Source organism: Sciurus vulgaris (assembly GCF_902686455.1).
Source record: "Sciurus vulgaris genome assembly, chromosome: 6".
Taxonomy (NCBI): domain Eukaryota; kingdom Metazoa; phylum Chordata; class Mammalia; order Rodentia; family Sciuridae; genus Sciurus; species Sciurus vulgaris.
The window spans coordinates 36,953,490-36,967,437 of record NC_136466.1 but is presented as its reverse complement, the minus strand read 5'-3'; the positions used below and the strand labels follow the sequence as shown (position 1 = coordinate 36,967,437).

General features: G+C 46.5%; 1 protein-coding gene across 3 annotated transcripts; it reads right to left on the bottom strand.

Annotated features, from left to right (window-relative positions):
* Positions 1–914: 914 nt before the first annotated feature.
* Positions 915–12,476, bottom strand: TRIM41 (tripartite motif containing 41). 3 transcript variants are annotated; one of them, XM_079144153.1, is made up of 7 exons: positions 11,367–12,476; positions 6,196–6,291; positions 3,872–4,102; positions 3,331–3,353; positions 3,005–3,132; positions 2,366–2,541; positions 1,979–2,267 (listed from the first exon to the last, which is right to left on the bottom strand). In XM_079144153.1, the coding sequence occupies exons 1-7, from the start codon at positions 12,171–12,173 to the stop codon at positions 2,112–2,114; spliced, it is 1,617 nt and encodes a 538-aa protein (XP_079000279.1). In that variant the 5' UTR covers positions 12,174–12,476; the 3' UTR covers positions 1,979–2,111. The 3 variants fall into 3 exon arrangements, with proteins under 3 accessions (XP_079000278.1, XP_079000279.1, XP_079000280.1); XM_079144152.1 differs by having other exon boundaries at positions 915–2,541; XM_079144154.1 differs by lacking the exons at positions 1,979–2,267; positions 2,366–2,541 and having other exon boundaries at positions 3,129–3,237.
* Between the last annotated feature and the right edge of the window lie 1,472 nt (positions 12,477–13,948).

The following is a 13,948-nucleotide window of genomic DNA, read 5'->3' as shown; positions in this document are numbered from 1 at the left end:
AAAAAGTTACTTATAGGTTAAAACAGACTTTAGTTAACAGCACTATGAAACTTGAAGCAGAATCATAAAACTTGTGAACCAAGTAAAATGTTCACATTCAAAGGGAATGTCAGTTTGTAGGTTCCCTTTATTGTTGGGTCGGCATTAGATGTAGCATATGCAATGGTACATAAGGAATCCTATCGGGTCAGATAATCATGGCATTCCTAGAGAAACTTTGAGTGAAAGGGACTGATTACTTCAAAATGGTAGCAGTTCATTTAGGAATGGCAAGTTTCCATAGCTTTCCCCTCATTCCTCTAAAGGTACAATCAAGAAATGTTTAAATTATCTGATCTCCATTAATTTGGATTCTTTAAAAAATTTTTTTAAACTAGGCAGTGCCTTACCAGAAATATTGCTACATTTTTGGTGCTAGGTTTTGAATCCAGGGACATTCTACCATTGAGCTGCATCCCCAGTTTCTGAGTCAGGATCTTGAAATTGCCCCAGCTGGCCTTGAACTTAAGCCTTCTGGTAGCAGGGATTAGAGACATGTACCACTACAGTCTGAGTATTTGGAGTTTTTGGTGCTAGGACTTGGATCTGGGACCCAATGCAAGTGGTACTGAAGCATGCTTAAAGGTCTGTATTCATTCACCTTTCATTTCCTGGCTTCTCTGCTCTTAAGGATTAGGGTACTTTTAACTTCAGCTGTGAGCTTGGACTGTCAATACAGTACAAGGTGGCAGGTGATCTTCAAACACATTTTGAATGTTGTGCCAGTGAATGGAGTGTTCAGATAGAAAATTTATACCCCAATCTTTGTTGAAAAAGGAAAGAGCACTCTTCAGTTCTACAACTTACTGGGGAAAGAAACCACTTGTCATTTGCATCCTCATCTCTGCTCATCTAGAGAGATGGACTCCACAAAAGAAGGAAATAAACATTTTTATTTCTGCAACACAATCCACCTTCCCTTTCCCCCAAGAACATGAATTGACCTCGGCCATCAAAGCAGAGGGCAAAAGCTGATAAGTGACAGAAGGCAAGGGGTTACTAGAAAAATAGATTATACCCAAGGCTCTCCTCCCGGGGATCCAAACCCCTGTCCCTGTCCCCAGGCTCCCCATCAGGCTTTGCCAAATGGAGGAAACAAAAGAATGGGGAAAGGCTGGAAACTGACAAAAGTAACTCCATTGAACAAAGGGTTAAAGAAGCCTGGCAGTGTGAAAAGACAGGGGTAGGGTGAGTTGAGCTTTGCTCCTAGATTCAGTGTTGGAAAAGGGGGAGAAAATAATTTATTGGGTGATGTAATGGTATGTAGTTTCAATCATGTTGACCATCCCAGATCTCTCACTGAAGCTAAATTCTGGCCGGTCTATGGAGGTAGAAATTGGGGATGGAAGGAAAGTTTTAGAATCCCTCCAATTTCCCCAGGAGAGTAGACATTTCTTTACCCAGCTCTACCCTTTTGCCCAGCCTGCCTCCCTGAAACAACTTCCAAATCCTTAGCTAAAAATTGCACCAGAAGATGGAATTGGAATGGGGATGTTATGAGTCTTGCCCAAACCCTCCAGCCTCAGAACTGAAAAGGTTTAAGAGTAGGGGTGGGGAAAAAAGGAATAAAATTACAATCAGTTCTCATCCCCCAAAGTTAGACCCCAGGGCTGGACTGGGCTAGGCAGACAGGAAGGGAAGACCAGGCAGCTGTTCTCATTATCAGGGACCCATGCAGACCTGTTGGACAGACAGTAGGTGAGAGTAGGCCGAGCTTGAGGCCAGGAAGGTTCTTTAGGCTCCTAGAGGGAGAAGCAGGGGCCTGGGGTCAAGGGGGAGCAGGAAGCAACGCAGTAACAAACGTGGGAGGAGCCTTTCAGCCCCAAACTTATGGGCCACCATCCACCACCACCCGCCCCCCCAGTGCTGACCAGAGGGGCCCCTGCGGGTGGTAGGCTGATCAAGGGCAAAGCTTGATGCGGGTGCCCTTGGATAGCACCCGGAAGAAAGGGAAGACACGCTCGCCCAGGAAGGCAGCTGAGAACGTATGTACGTGGGCTAGAGTCTCCGCATTGTAGAAGCCCAGGCGCCCGGCCTCATAGTCCAGGTATACACCAAAGCGCCGTGGTTTCTCACTTGGACTCAGCAGTGTCTGCTCTGTTGAGCTCTGTGCCTGGTAGCGTTTGCCGTTGGTGCCCACGCACCACACTTCCCGCTGGAGCAGGGGCTGCTGGGGCAGATGGAGCCGTCGACGGCGATGGTGATGGCGTGAGGAGCTGGCATCCCCGCTGCCCAGAGAGGACCCCCCGGAGCCCACCTTTTCTTTATGATGGGTTGATTCACGGGCAGCACCCACCGCCCAGCCCCGCCGCCCGCCCACCTCTACCTCCCAGTAGTGCCGACCAGAGCGGAAGCCCTGGGCCCCCAGTACGCAGCAGTCAGCCGAGAAGCGCTTGGGATGGTCAGCAACCTCTTGCCGCCGTTCTGCCAGGCGGACCCCCCGGCGGTCAGGGGACAGCATCAGGGCTGGGTGAGCCGTGTCAGGATCCAGCGTCAGGTCCACTTGGAAGGAGGGAGGACAAATACGCCAGGGCTGGAACACTATTCTCCATCAGGAACCAACTCCACAGGTTCAGTCTTTCCTGCTGTACTTTCCTTCTCCCCCCAACCCCCCAATGACCCCATCTAGCTCTCCTCAGCTCCTCCCCATATCATCCTAGAGGACAGGTTCATGTTCCCATGGGTTCCACCCCTTTCTCCAATCTCATTCCCAGGAAACCTGATAGCCATTATCCCTGTCCCTGGCTGTTCTTGCCACCTCATCTGTCCTGTCCCCACCTCCACCCCCAAAACCTACCTGGGTATGACAGAAGCTGTTCTTGGCTTGAAACTTCAGTGTGGTCTACCTATAGCCTGAACCACCTTAGCTCCCTGCACTAACCCCTACAGCCCAAATTCCCTCAGAACCCAATCTCAGGTCTTTGAAGGGAAAGGCAAAGGAAGGTCATACAGGTGACCTCCCTACCTCTCGCAGCCTGACAGAACATCCGGCTCATTTTCCTCACGATGGCATCTGTCAGGAAGTCATGGCTATGGGGTTGGCACGGGTCAGGGGACCAGATCTCTGGGGGCTGCAGCTGTACCTCTTCACACCTGGAGGAAGGGGACCGGGCAGGGGGTGGGACCATGATATTCCCGGAGGGAAGAGTAGAAGCTGAGGGGAAGGAGAGGAGGGTCCAGGAGGCAGAAACTCAGGTCCTGGGGAAGGAAGGAGAGGAAAGGGATACCCAAGAGAGGCAGGGATGGGGAACCAGATATCACTGGGTCACAAAGGGTAAAGTGGGAACACACCTATTGAAAGTCTCCTTGATGTCCTGGGAATAACAGAAACAAAAAGAGAGGGAGAGGGAGAAAGAGACAAAGAGAATGTCAGCTGGACAGAGACCATTGCTTTCTCCCAATCTCCAGCCAGAGAAAGGTCTGAACTTGAACAGGAAGGGAGAAGCAGGACCCTCAAGACCCTCAATAAACACGCATGTCTTATCAGACATCCTGTCTGACTTTATCTAACATCTCATCCTGCTGAAAGCCCAGTAACAGAATTTTCATAATATGATTTGGGCACCTTTTTTAGAATGTCACTGCTAAAAATTCATTCCTCAACTCTCATTTAAACCCCTCCTTCTACAGCTAAATCTTCCTTTCATTAGGTATAACTGTTCAACATTGTCTCCGCCTCAAAAAACACTTTTGGTCTTCAGGTTAAAAATTGTTGTGGGTTCTTCCGGTAAGAGGAGGCAGCTCTAGGCAGGGGTATGGTGGACACAGCCTAACAGGGCAAATAGGGAGCTGGGGAGTTGAGAGGCAGGATTGAAAGGAGCACAGTGCTCACCTGTAGCAGTCTTAGGCCCCCCTGCTGACTCCGCTCCTGAGCCTCAGCCAGCAGGCGGCTCAGCTGGGCAGCCTGTTCGGCAAGGCGGCTGGCCACTGTTCCAGCACGTTCCAACTGAGCTTCATGCATCTCTCGGAGGCGCCGTTCAAGCCCTGCCTGCTCTTCAGCCAGAAACCGTGTGAGTCGCCCAAACTCTGAGGCCACAGCTGCCAGCTCTGCCTTCATCTGGCTCTGCAATGATGCAAAGGGGATGGGAGATATCACTAAACATATAGAAAAGTAAATATCCTGTTTTCTAACTGCTGTCTCTCAATCCAAGGCAAAGGAGCTTTATGTTCCTCAAGTCCAAGAAAGACCTAGGTATCAGAGTTCCATCTCCTTCCCTGGCACCAACTTCTGAAGGCTTATCTCTACCTTGTCTACCTAACCTGACTTGTCCTTCAGGTCAGGTCTAAGCTTACATATTCTGAGAGAAGCTTTCTCTTTCCTCCAGATTTAATCAGCATCATCTCCATAAATATCACTGTTATCTTTCCATGGCATATACAGTATTGGAAATGTTATGTTTACAATGAAGTATCTTTTAAAATTATTCTCCCCAGCTGCACTTAAGCTCCCACCATCAAGGGTTATGACCAATTCCTGTGTCTTTGTTTGCTAAGTTGTCATCAGATCCTGCAAAGTGTCAACTGAAAAGTAGGTACCTGGTAAGAATTTTTTGACATCAATAAGTAAGATAATTCAGGAATCAAGACAAAAACTTAGGGTTCTCATATGTTGCTATTCAGTGACCTTAGAAAAGTTACCTAAGTGCTCTAGATCAGTAATCAGCAAACCTCTTCAGTAAAGATTGGGTAGTATTTTACACTTTATGAGCCAAGAAGCAAAATCAAGGATATTATGAAGGTACCCTAGATATTCAAGGGGAGTTGGTTCCAAGATCCCAAATTCCCCAAGCTTCGGGCCCTTACATAAAATACTATTTGCATATAACCTACACATACACTCTCATATATTTTAAACATCTCTAGATTACTTATATTACCTAATGTAAATGCTCTGCAAATAACTGTTCTATTATATTGTTTGGGCAATAATGACAAAGGAAGAATATCATGCATGTTCAATACAGATGCAATTTTTTTTCCCAAATAATTTTTTCCTTTTTCCTTTTCCACATACTTTGAATCCAAAGTTGGGTGAAAGCATAGATATTTAATGCACAGATACAAAGGGCCAACTGTACTTAATATCCTATAACAACTGAAGGGGGGGGAAACCCCTCTTGCTTAGTTCTATCCTATTTGCTTGAGCTGGGACCATCCTGGGTGATGGGCACACTTTTCACCCATGACTATCAGTTGGAGCCATTCTCTGGGCAAAAATAACTGGCCAGAGTGGGGAGGGGATACTGGCAGGACAAGTGGGTGAGGGAAGCAGCCATCCATCAGTTCTCCTCTCTGCCCAAAGATACTCAGGCCCTGGCACCTCTCTATATTCTAGAGACCCCCAAAGTATCAATATGGACAGACACAAGATGGCTCTTTAACTCTCAGACTAGACAGCAATGAATATGGGTCTTCAAAGTGACAAAGCCCAGACGCTGGCTGGGGAAGTGCATACTGGGAGGGAAGGGAAGAGGGACAGAAGATATCCTAGTTTGGTTTTTGAATCTCAGTGCTAGTCCATCCCAACAGGACTTGCTGCCCTCATAAAAACAGGCAGAGGGTTGGGAAGTGGCAAGTAGGTGAAAAATATGACTCTTTAGGGAGGGGTCAGCAATAATGAAAAAGGGCAAGTAACACTGAACTAGGAAATATCAGTCTCTGCAATGCTAACATTCACTAATTCCTCCGTTTCCTTCCACACCTCGGCCCTCTTCTGGGACAAACCTCCCAGGATCGCATCCCTTCACCATCAGGGATGCTCTGCCTACCATCTACATCTACGCTGAGACTGGGGCTTCTCTCACAGCTACTGTGTGGGATTTCCCCCTTTTGCCCTCTATGCCATATAGTGTTGAGAATTAGGTGTCTAAGTAGAAAGCTTTGCTCTGAAGCCGTGGGCCAGGTACCCAGCCTTCCCAACCCAGGCATCTATTTTCGCTCCATTTTAGAATCTAGGAAGGAACATGTCTTCTCACAGCACCTTGTGCTCCCTCCCATCCCCGTATCACCTCGTGTCCCTGGGAAAGTATTTACACCTCTCCCACATTTGGCTGTCCCCTTTTCAGGGGATCTGGTCATCACCTGTGGACATGAGCAGGCTCATCTTCCTTGCCCTGACCATAGAACCAGTCAGCCCTTTCAAGGACATCTACCCACCTTCAGCTCTGTCACCCGCCTCTCCTCCTTGGCCTTCATCTTCTGCACAGCCTCCAGGTGCTTCCTAAGAGGTTCCACATGCCCCTGCAGTTTGGTCTGAGGGAATGGGAAAGAGAAAGTTAGAGGTGGGTGTTGTACTTCAGAGCCTGATATCCCCACCTTAGGTGTCAAGTAAACCCCTTTCTCCTGTCTTCTCTCAATGATGACAAAGGCCTCCAATCCTCCAAAGAGGAGGTCCTATGGCTACAGAGCTCTACAATCAATAGTTAGGGTGGACATGGCTTGAGCCCCTCAACACATGGAAGTCTTTGCATGAGTGTCCTTTCCTCCTTATAAGTCATCTTCATCTCTGAATACCTTTCTGATTATTTTGTACCCATGTTAAGAATCTTTCAGTGTTTTGGAAATGGTGGATTTCCAAAACATTGACCTTTGGAAATCCACCATCCAAAACACTGACCCTACATTTCTACCTCACCTCATCCCTTCGACAGTCTTACATTTAGTCACATAAAAGTACTTATCTTTTCCTGAATCTTTTCTTTTTTTTCTTTCTATTTTTTGGTACGGGGAATTAAACCCAGAGGTGCTTAACCACTGAACTACATCCCTACCCCTTTTTATTTTTATTTTGAAATAAGATCTTGCTAAGTTACTTAGGGCCTCGCTAAATTGCTGAGGCTGATTTTGAACTTGTGATCCTCCTGCTTCAGCCTCCCAAGCTGAGTATAATTTCTTGCTGTTCCCCTGCCTGGGATTATCCTTCTCCACCTAGCCCAAGGCATTCTTCCTTTAAAACCCAGCACCCTGACTAAGCCCTTGGTTCTTCCTGTCCAACTTCCTCTGTGATCCCAAAGGACCTGGAATAAAGCCTTTACATTACTTCCCACAAGTATGCCTCCCCACCAGACACTGTACAATCCCCTCCCCACTTTACTTAATTTCTATCCTTCTGTTTGCTTTCTTTAACAGTCAATCACTTGCTAAATGGAAGGCAAAAACCCTTTCTTCTCTAAAGTTATTAACTTTCACAGCAATTAGGCAGATAAGTGTTTGTGTTCTACTAATTTATAACTGAGTCTTTTCCTTTCCTTCCCCTGCCCCCCATCCTTTCCATACTGGGGATTGAACCCAGAGGCACACCACCACTGAGCTAAGATCCCAGCCCCCCAGCCCCCCACCTTTTTTTTTTTTTTTTTTTTTTTAATTTTGAGACAGGTTCTAAGTTGTTCAAGCTGGTCTCCTACCTCAGCCTCCTGAGTAGGTATGTGCCATCATGCCTGGCTCTGAGTCTGTCTTTAAAGGGCTATTAGAGACACCAGAATGAGTGAATAAGTCCAACTTATTTGCTCTCTCTCTTTTTCTTTTTTTTATGTCTTATATTTCTGCCTCGCTCCCTCCTTTTCCTGAGGGGATAATACAGGGTGGAAAATCTTAAGCCTATACTCCAACCAGGACCTGAATATAGTTGGGTGATCTGAGGCAAGTCACACTTCTAGTTTCCTCAGCTTAAAAATGAAGATAGAATCTGCCCCACGAACAGTATACTTAGCACAGTTTCTGGCATGTGGTCAAAGACCTGCAAATGCTACCTAGTATTTGCTATCTGTTGTCAGATGCCAGTAATATCCTGGTAATGATCCTTGAACTAAAGAGGTTACAGACCCAGATTACAAAAGGCAGTTGTTGCACAAGCGTTTGAAGAAAAAAAAATTATGGTAACAATAAAATGGCAGTCCTTCCATAACATGAAAATAGCAAAAACTACACAAAATTATGCATTTTGATATTACTCCCTCACACACCTGTAATGGGGATTAAACACAGGGACACTATAAATACTGAGCTACGTCCCCAGCCCTTTTCCTATTTTGAGACAAGGTCTAAGTTACCAAGGCTGGCCTAAAATTTTTGATCCTCCTGCCTCAGCCACCCAGTAGCTGAAATTACAGGTGTAACCACAACCAACTTATATTTCTCTACTGTACAATCAGTATTTTTACTCCATTAATTCAGAATTTATACTACTTAAACTTACGATTTAATATTTTCCGTAAATCAATGACAAAAAAATTCTTTTTTTTTTTTTTTTCTTGTGGTGCTGGGGATTAAACCCAGGGCCTTGTGCTTGCAAGGCCAGCACTCTACCAACTGAGCTATATCCCCAGCCCTCAAAAAAAAATTCTTAAGCACAAATCCAAACAGAGTATTATTTAAGAGAAATTTTCAAGGACATTTCACTTTTTAGGGGTTTAACTTATACATCATTTGTTATTATCCATTTAATAACTATTTCTACAAAACAACACTGTGCATGTGTATATCTGTAAAGCATGTGTATATCTGTAAAGAATAAAACTAACCACCTATAAAATAATCTAAGCCAGAAAAGGAATCACTTGAATTAGATTTACATAATAAAATGTATCTATATTTGCTGTTTAGTTAAGTCAGACTAAATGTGTTCATCTGGCTTTCCAAACAGTAGAGCCTGATAAATTGATCAAGGAGAAGGATTATAACTTCTTTTAACTCCTCATCCACTTCAGAACCTAGTACAAGAATTTCTGGCAGCAGCAGGCATTCAACAGATGTGGTTAACACAAATTAAAATTGTGTTTCAAAAGCTCTTTGGAAGGGTGCTACAGCTTAAGGATGAAGGGAAAATGTGTGGAATGACCATGGACACTTCACCCTAGGTTCTGGTTAACAAAGTGACCACACATCGTATGACAGGTTCAGCTAATCAGGAGCTGAGAGGATATAAAAGAGAAGGACATGCCTGAGAACCCTGCCCCATACCAAAATCCCAGCTACTTGGAAGCTTGAGGTAGGAGAATTCCAAGTTCAAAGCCAGCCTTGGCAAGTTAATAAGACCCTGTCTCAATAAAAAATAAAAAGGGCTGGAGATATAGCTCAGTGGTAAAGTACCCCTGGTTTTAAACCTAGTACCAAAAAGGGGTCAGGGGGAAGACACAAACCTTCCACAATCAACCCTTAAAAGACAGGGCTTAATGGGCAGCAATTCCCTCTAGGCTAAGCTTTCTAAAGATATTCTCCTTTTCTTTCTTTTTTTTGCGGTGTTGGGGATTGAACCCAGGACCCTGTGCTTGTGAGGAAGATATTCTCCTCATTGATTCAGAGCCTCTCTTCTTTTTTTGGTACTGGGAATTAAACCCAGGGGCAATTTACCACTGAGCTACAATCCTAGCCCTTTTTATTTTTTATTCTGAGACAGGGTTCTAAGTTGCTTAAGACCTCACTAAGTTGCTGAGGCTGGCCTCAAACTTACAATCCTCCTGCCTCAGCCTCCTGAGTTGCTGGGATTATACATGTGCACCACGGTACCCCACCTGTTTCAGAATCTCTAGTGGTAGGAACCCCTATACTTTTTTTTTTTTGCAGTATTGGAAAGTAAACCAAGTGGTTCTCTATCACAGAGCTACATACTCAGTTTTTAGTTTTAGTTTTTTATTTTGAGACAGGATCTCACTAAATTGCCAAAAGTAGCCCAGACCCTGCAATCCTTGTGCCTATGTTTATGCACCACCATGCCCCTGCCCACTGTACTTTTGAAAACTTCCTCTGGTAACTAATAATCAGGTTTGACAAACACTGTTCAAGGAGATGAGGCCCTCCTCCAATAGCAGCACTCTGTGTTATTTGAGGTTCTTGTTTTTTTTTTTTTTTTTTTTTTTTTTTGGTAGGTTTGTCTTAACTGTAACACTCGGAGTTATTACTCTAAAAGTGAGGTAATGATAACAAACCCTAAATGAAGTTGCTGAAGGAATCACGAGTGGGTATAAAAACACAAGTTATAAAACAAAGTTTTGTGCAGACTACAGAGGCTACCCTCTCTTCCTCCTGGTTCCACTGCTTCAAATCCACCCAGGCCATTACAAAATTGTGGTATTTGGCCTGGCACAGTGTTGCTCGCCTGTAATTCCAGTAACTAGGAAGGCTGAGACAGGAGGATCCTAAGTTAGAGGTCAGCCTCAGCAACTTGGCAAAGTTTTAAGCAACTTGGCAAGAATCCTGTCTCAAAATAAAAAGGGCTAGGGATGTAGTTCAGTGGTAAAGTGCCCCTTGGTTCAACCCCAGTGCCAAAAAAAGGCAATGCGATTTGTGCTGGGTATCTCCCAGAAAAATCTCTTTTCACCTGAGAGTTAGGATTCGAGGTAGGGAACAAGACCTTAATCAAAGTAAAATTAGCACAAGAAGAAAGTTCACATGTCAGAAAAGTCAAACTAAAAACAAACATACAAATGGTGATGACGTTGTCACAGGTAGACCCCAGGGAGAGGGACGGCCATAACCAAATCCACAATTTGCTAAAGCTGTGTGGCCCACTATACAGTACTTATACCTTCCTGAATGTTTCCCAAATTGTAAAATGAAAATGGAAAATCTATCAAACTTACAGAATGATTTTAAGTTTTAAGTGATAATCCATGAAAAGTGCCCAATTTACATAGTAAGTGCCCAGTAAATATTAACTATCAATTCTGGAGAAATTAAAGTTCAAAGATACTCAAGAGACATGAGCAAGATTTGAGAGTGAGGCAGAACTAGATCTTCTGTCTTAAAAGTCATTCTCTTTCCGGTCAGTACAACAGACCTGTGCAGAGCCAACCAAAGTCCTTGAGGTGGGAACCAAGCCATACCCGGGGTAGGTATGGAACCAACAGGAGGCAAGTGCTAGGGGATCTGACACTAATATTTCTATGTTCCTGTTTCATTCAGAGTCCTTCCTTGTTCTTTGAAGTCCCATTTCTTTCCACCCCAAGGGACTCAGTCAAGAACAGACTTAAGACTCACCCACAAGAAAACAAGACTGCTAGTAAAGTCTTGCAGACCTGCCACTTGCACCTCTACACTTAGCAACAATGGAGGTATGAAAACCAGTGCCCTGCTTCCCAGAAGATGAAGCCCATGATCTGGCATCACTGGCTTTGCCGTATCTGCTTCCTAGGTCTGCTTCACTGTGTATGCTTTGTCTGTGTACAGGAGTCTTCTAATTCTAACTCACCCTGGTGCCTATGCTTGGAGTGGGAAAATCAGCTGGCCAGAACACGAGGTACTCTGAGAGGTACAGATGTTTCCTTTTCCCAGTTCCCCTTAGGACTTCTCTAACCTCACTAAACTCCATCTGCGCTCTTTATTTCTCTCACCTTGTACTCCTGTACCACCTCCTCCAGTGGGACCACGCTGTGCTGTTTGTGGCTCCTAGATTCTCGGCACACCACACAGATAGCTTCTTCATCCACCTCGCAGAACAACTTGAGGGCTTCTTGGTGTTTGGGACAGATGCCCTGCTCATTCACACGGCTCCCTCGACCAGGGGTTGGGTGCATCTGCCGAATCACCTGAACCATGTTGGCCAGCTGCAGGTTGGGGCGGAAGCTCCGCCGAGGAAAGCTCTTTCGGCACTGGGGACAGGTGAAGCACCTCCGAGGGGCTGGAGGCGGGGGCAGTGGGGTGACGGGGTCTAGCTCCTCTTCCTCGTCCTCCTCCAGCACTTCCTCCTCATCCTCCTCGTCCTCCCCCCTCAGGTCCTCCATGTCCCCCAAATAGTAGTGCAGGTCTTCCTCCTCGTCCTCCTCCTCCCACACGTAGTCCATGTTGTCCCAGTTGGACCCACCCATGCCACCGGTCCAGAACACACCCTCCTCTTCCTCCTCGACCTCCTCCTCCATGTCGCCCTCATAATCTTCGTCCCGCATGGGGGTGTCCCACCCCCCGCCGGCACCCACAGCCTCCACTTCCTCCTCCTCTCCGTCCTCCTCCTCCTCCTCCCGGTCCAACTCATCCCTGTCCTCCTCATCCTCCCCACCCCACAACTGGGTTACACACACTCGGCAGAAGTTGTGCCCGCAGCCGATGGACACCGGGTCCGTGAAGTAATCGAGGCAGATGGCGCACACCGCCTCCTCCTGAAGGGTCTGCACAGGGTTGGGTGTCATGGCAACGGCAGCCATCTTAGTGTCCAGTCAGCCAGTGTAGATGTGCGGTGGGGGGCTCGGGGGGGGCGGGGGTCTTCCCTCACAGACGCCCTGGCGACCCGGCCCCACCCCCAGTCCTGCCCCTCCACACCTTGCCTCAAGCGCTGCCAGAGAAATGTCCTCCCGACAACCCACCCCTCCAAAGAGTTCCCTACTCCCAGACGACAACCGTGTCTCTACGAGTGGAGGGGACAGAGCTGAGAACCACCGACAAGTCCCTCAGGTGGCCCTGAGTGCAAATCTGCCCCAACGCTCCCCCGGCCTCCTCATAAACCCCCGCCCCTCCTCACTTCCTGGCCCCGCCCCCTAACTTCCGGCCTCCCTCCCGATACTTCCGGCGTCTGCGCACCACCCAAGCTCGCGAGTTCCCTCCGCGATCCTGCTACGCCCCCATCTTCCCCCACTCGGGGCCCCAGGGCGACAGGAAACGGCGAGGAGACACTCTAGCAGACACTAGGGAACTGGGCGGGAAGCTAGGACCGTGGAGGCCCACGTCTCTGTGATGCAGGGAAGTCGGGAACGCGAACAGAACAGAACGACTGCCCACCTCCATCCCCCGCCACTAGAGAGAAACTACAGGGGATAGTGGGAGCGTTTGGCAGCTGTCTGCTCTCGGTGCTATGACCGCATCGGCCAGGCGCCATCCTACCGGCCAGGCACGGACGAGTGCAGCAAGGACTTCCCACAGCCGATGCCGGAAAGAGAGAGGCAGGCCCGGTGAGCGCCCTGAAGTACTTCCGGACCTTCTAGGCAGAGGACTTTGTTGTTTGACACTCAAGAGGGTCCTTTCGAGTCGGATCTGGAGGCGGGGCCTGAAGAAGTACTGTGGGAGTGGAGCCAGGCGTACCACCCTCCTCTTACTACAATTGGCTTTTCCACTCCCATTTTAGAAACTCCCAACCGGTCACAGTCACAACGTTTGGATGAACTTCCCTAATAAAGGAAGAGTGACAAGTTATTACATCCGTATTCGCACAGTGGAACGCTCTTTAGCTGTAAAAAAAATCCTTTCCAGAATGTATTATTAAATTTACAAAAACCAAGTTACAAAGTGCAGAACACACTACCATCTGTTAAAAAACATAACCAAAGGGATAGAGGGTGAATGTAAAATAAATTGATATCTTTATATTCCTGCGCTTACTCAATAGTTCCTACCTCCGAGTTTTGTGAGAATTAGTAAACCTCATGTAAATAGGTTAGAACATTGCTTAGCACATGGTAAGAACGATATAAGGGTTAGCGGCCCTTTATTATCATTGTTTTATGAAATTATACTAGTAGTTTCTCTAGAGAGGATGAAAGCAGTAAGACACTTTTCCGTACTTGTAGTTCTGTATCCTTTGAACTTTGAATCAAACCCATTTATTGTCTTAAAGATAATTTTCCAAGTGTCATTGATTCATTCAACAAATACTTTTTTGAGCTGTGCGCCACTCGTGCTCCGCACCAGAAATACTTCGAGATTTGTATTCATGGAATCCCAATTTAAGAACAAGGGATAGACTTGAACTTACAGGACTGGTTTTACCTGAAAGAATCCTGTCCAGGGTGCATTGGTAAAGATGCTCAGTGGTTCCCCAGAGCATCTATGCCAAATAGATTCTTTGTACGATAGAAATAATATTTGATGCTTCATTTAAATATTTTTTAATGGCGGGAGAAATTACTGGACCATGATTCATGTACAGAATACCCAGCGGGTGATGGACACAGAGATGCCAGGGTGGGATAGGTGAAACTTACTCTGT

Bases quoted from the DNA above. Each gene is read 5' to 3' on its own strand.
- TRIM41 (XM_079144152.1), bottom strand. From the start codon at position 12,173: ATGGCTGCCGTTGCCATGACACCCAACCCTGTGCAGACCCTTCAGGAG. The intron at 4,103-6,195 runs GTGGGTAGATGT...GCATCATTGCAG, and splicing joins GGCGGGTGACAGAGCTGAAG to AGCCAGATGAAGGCAGAGCT. The intron at 3,354-3,871 runs GTGAGCACTGTG...TGTTATTCCCAG, and splicing joins GGGGCCTAAGACTGCTACAG to GACATCAAGGAGACTTTCAA.